Source organism: Henckelia pumila, chromosome 3, assembly GCF_033568475.1.
Source record: "Henckelia pumila isolate YLH828 chromosome 3, ASM3356847v2, whole genome shotgun sequence".
NCBI lineage: Eukaryota > Viridiplantae > Streptophyta > Magnoliopsida > Lamiales > Gesneriaceae > Henckelia > Henckelia pumila.
Window position 1 is genome coordinate 169,914,603 of NC_133122.1, and position 4,781 is coordinate 169,919,383.

At 35.8% G+C, this 4,781-nt stretch overlaps 1 protein-coding gene across 1 annotated transcript; it reads left to right on the top strand.

The window, feature by feature from the left end:
* The first annotated feature begins 1,823 nt into the window (after positions 1–1,823).
* LOC140891748 (beta-amyrin 28-monooxygenase-like) lies at positions 1,824–3,829 on the top strand. The gene is made up of 4 exons (XM_073300376.1): positions 1,824–2,392; positions 2,612–3,067; positions 3,150–3,334; positions 3,408–3,829. The coding sequence occupies exons 1-4, from the start codon at positions 1,873–1,875 to the stop codon at positions 3,705–3,707; spliced, it is 1,461 nt and encodes a 486-aa protein (XP_073156477.1). The 5' UTR covers positions 1,824–1,872; the 3' UTR covers positions 3,708–3,829.
* The last annotated feature ends 952 nt before the right edge of the window (positions 3,830–4,781 follow it).

Sequence of the window (4,781 nt, forward strand, 5' to 3'; positions counted from 1 at the left end):
ATCATCATCCTGTGCTTATAAGTGTGTCTGCATACGAATTTTCCAATCATTATAATCTTCTTTTGAGAACATAGGAATTTTACTGAAAGATGCCATAGTTTTTGTAAAACGGTTCAAGTGATAAGCAATAACCGCTCTGATACCACTTGTTAGGATCAAAAAACAGTGTAGAGGGGGGGGGGGGGGGGGTTAATACACTTTTCAAACTTTAAAAGAAACTTTGATCTGCTCGTTAAAACATATAGAAGATTTGCGTGCTTAAAAACTTTGTTCTGCTCGAAAGATATGATTATATCGGGCGAAATAATCTTCTTTTCAAAATTGAACTACGAAAAGCTGAAGGAAGATCAAATAAGGGAATGCACTAAGTAAAAGAGACAAAGAGTTTTTTATGGATGTTTGGAGCTTAATCTCTACGTCACCCATTTTTCTGTTTCCAAAAGGATTCCACTAAAAGAATTTGATTTATACTACGCTTTGTACAAATCCAATCCAACCAACCCTTGAAAGGAACTCCTAGCTATACTCTCTCGAAACAGATCAAACTCTGTTCGAGTTACAGAAGGAAGTCACAAGAATGTGCTTCGAAAACTTGATCTGAGAAGATACAAATAACTTTGATCTGGATCCATCTGATGTGATATGTATTGCTTTGAACTCAATCGATCTTTAATATGCTATCTAACTCAGAGCTTCGAAACTTTTGATATGGTAATCTGAGTTTCTGAGTTAGAGTATAGAGTGAAAGATTTTTGACTTTTAGGATGGAATCTTGAATTCGTGGTTTCCTAAATTGTTTGCTCTTGCTTCACACTTGAATCTTCATCATCATCACATATTTATAGTCTTCAAAAATGTATCCAGTGAGCCGTCAACATCTTCTGAGAATGAGCAGCCAACATATCTCATAAATTGGCTCACAAATCTTGACTTTAAGAAAAAGTTTGACAACGTTCAAAACTTCATTAAATGATTTTGTTTTTTAGCCCAACAACTTTTGAAAAATAGCGGCAACTGATCTTGAAAGCTTTCATCCGATTTTTTGATTTGATCTGACAGAAAACATTCGAGCTTGATCTGGGTGATGAGTAAATATTTGATCTTGGCCGAATATATTTTAACCAAGTATGATTTGAACTCGATCTGGCAGAAGACATTTGAACTTTGATTGATCTGAATTGTTCTTCTAGAGGATGACCATTTGATCTTTTAAAATGTAAGGATTGGGAGAGTACATAGATCAAATGCTTGTTTGATCCGGATTGGTCCAATTTACCGAAAACTTGATCTGAACATTAGTGAAGTCTTATTCGATCTGTATGATTCCATTGTTACCCATTTTTTTGATCTGAAATCCTACTTAATGATCTTATAAACTTGGTTTTGTTTGAACTGTTTTTAATCACCAAAAATTTTGATTAAATCACCAACAGAAACTTTTTTGAAAATTGTCTTAAAAATTTGGAAGAATTTTTAAAAAGATGTGAAGAAAAAAAATCATGTTTTAAATTGAGAAAAATTTCACTAATTGTTTAAATCTGGAATTGTGTTAGGGCATGTCATATCTAAAAAAAATAATTGAAGTTGATAACCCAATTTCAAATATTTTAACAAAAATGTCACGACGCAAATGTAATATCTCTCAAATACCGACTCGAAGGGAAGCAAAAATGTCCATTCAATTTCAACTGGCGGCTCACTTCGTTCCTTGTTACTGTTGCAATAATGCGACATCACATTCACACCACATTGGTTGGAAAAAGTAGTCCACTTTTGACTTTTGAGCTCTCAAAACAATTGATTGCCTCACTCCCCACCAAAACCAAAAAAAAAATAAAATCATTGTCTTTTCATTTCCCCGAACTTGTGGAGATGACTGGAAATTTTTCATATGATATTGTGTCGTTAGTTTTGACAGCTTTGGTAACCTCTTTATTATCATTAATCATATTCAAAACTAGTTTGATAAGAAACAAATGGGCAAAAAGGAATCTTCCTCCCGGAAGCTATGGGTGGCCAATTTTGGGCGAATCTCTGGAGTTTCTTGAGGGCAGCAGGAGCGGGAATCCAGGGAAATTCGTGAAAGAAAGAAAGGACAAGTACAAGTCTGCGGTGTTCAAGACTTCGCTTATGGGGGAATCTGTAGCTGTGATATGCGATGGCCCAAATGGGTACAAGTTTTTGTTCAGTAACGAGAATAAATTGGTCAGGATTTGGTGGCCCGCTTCGGTGAGGAGGCTACTCGGCAGGTGCCTGGCTACTACTTGTGGAGTTGAAGGTATGCAAATGAGGAAGATGACATCTCAATTTTTTAGCCCACATGCCTTCACAAAGCTTTACATCAGAACCATGGATTTGGTTGCCCAACACCACATAAATACTCACTGGCAAGGTACACCATTATATTATATTATATTATATTATTATATGATACTCTCGTTGCTGGCTGTTTTTCTCCCCCACACTCATTATCTAATTTTCATATCTAAATAAATTTATATTCTTCGCCAATCTCTACAACAAATTCCAGGGTGCCATGTCGATTAGTAACATTCATGTAGACTATCAAACACTCACTCAGCAACTACTTTACTCATGTTTACGTTGTTAGGTAAAGAGGAGTTGAAGGTGTTTCCGGCTATCAGATCATATACATTTGAGGTGGCCTGTAGATTGTTCATGAGCATTGAAGAGCCTGAACTGATAGCAAAATTAGCTTCCCTCTTTAATGTTTTCATAAAAGGAGTCATCTCAATCCCTCTAAACTTTCCTGGAACAAGATTCTTCAAGGCAAATAGAGCTACTGATGCTATTAGGAGACAACTACAGATGATAGTCAGGAGGAGGAGAGTGGAGTTGGAACAGAAAACCGTGTTACCTTCTCAAGATCTTCTCTCGCATTTGCTTGCAAACCATGATGAAAATGGCGACTTTATGCCTGAATCAGTTATCGTAAACAACACACTTCTCCTACTCTTTGCGGGTCATGATACTTCAAGTTCTGCTATAATGATGCTCATCAAATATCTTGCGGAGCTTCCTGAAATACAAGAACAAGTGTTGCAAGGTCAGGCACTCAGTCTGCATTATCATCCATGTTTTTGTTTTTTCATGTTTAAAATACTGATTTAATTATGTTTGCGAGGCAGAACAGAGAGAAATTTCAGCATTGAAAGAAGGTGAGTTTCTGCAGTGGGAAGATATACAGAAGATGAAGTATTCATGGAATGTTGCGTCTGAAGTTTTGCGATTATCGTCACCGGTGTTAGGCGCTTTTAGGGAAGTTGTGGAGGATTTGAAATATGGTGGCTATGACATACCCAAAGGATGGAAGGTATTCACGAAACATAAAATTTTATAAATGACATTAGTTTCAGGTGTATAACGAAAGCCTTGATTTTTGACAGTTCTATTGGAACGCACCAATGACACATACAGATCCTAGCTTGTTTCCAGAGAATGAGATATTTAATCCGTCAAGATATGAAGGTGGTGGTCCTATTCCTTATTCCTATGTTCCATTTGGCGGCGGACCTAGGATGTGCTTGGGGAAAGAGTTTGCTCGACTCGAGATATTGATTTTTCTACATAATTTGATAAAAATATACAGGTGGGATTTGGTGATTCCTGGTGAAAAGATCATATATGATCCAATTCCCACCCCAGTCCATGGACTTCCAATTTCACTCCACCCTCGTGGAATCTAAAAGATGACATATTTTCGACATATATAGTTATGCACCAGTTGTTATTCTTAATTGTGTATATAGTAGAGTGCTTGGAACTTGTTGCTTTGACTCTTTATATGATTTGAAAGATCTGAATTCAACCATTACTTGTTGGTAGCTATAAATTTTGATGTTGTTGCATTTATCTAGAGGTTGAGTTGTGATCACATTTGGGAATGGAGTTTATGTTTTTGTTGACTTTTGTTCCGCACTGCATCTGATGTTGGGCAACTAAATTATGGCCTTTTATGGGCTTGGCTGGGAAGATGTTGGAAAATCCTTAAAAAGGGCCTAGGTAGCCACTGCTTTGGCTGCATATGAATGCATACAATCAGATTGAATTGGCAAATGAATTGAATGGAACTGTAAGTTTGTGTTTAAAAGCCTAGATGAAAAATCAAACCTCAATTCATTAGTTTTTGCCATATTAGATTTCTTGGTTTTATTTCTGTCAAAATGCTTTTCTGTAGTTTTGAATATTTCATCCTTGAATTTTTTTAAATATCATGGATATGTATTTTGTGGTTATATTATTAGTTTCTTTGCCGACTTGGGAGTATATTCTATCGCCGACGTTAACTGTTGCAATAAAAGTGGAAAAACTGGTTGCTGTTATTTTGTCATGAAATACGCAGTACTTTTGCATAGCTTCAATTGTCGTGTTGCAATTTTCCCACATAAATTTGAACATAATATGTACATATTGTTGTGTGTAAATGACTGTGATTCATATATCTCTATTTACATGATCTTTTTCGTGTTATACGACCCTCAAAACAGTCCGATTGTAGATTTTACGATTTTACTGGCTCCGACTAAACGTAGAGTCCGCTTAGTTTTTGTTTTATAAATTTAATTAAATTGACCTGCAAGTTTTCGAGAATGTAAATGCAGTAAAAGTAGAAGAAATCACATAAATCAAAATCTAATGGAAAAGAAAGAAACTTATGAGGATAATTTTATTAATGGATTTGGGCAAATTCATCAAAATATTTATGTTAAAATAACACTGTTCCCAGCAAAGGAAGCCGCCTGAGCCTCACATGTTCAAAT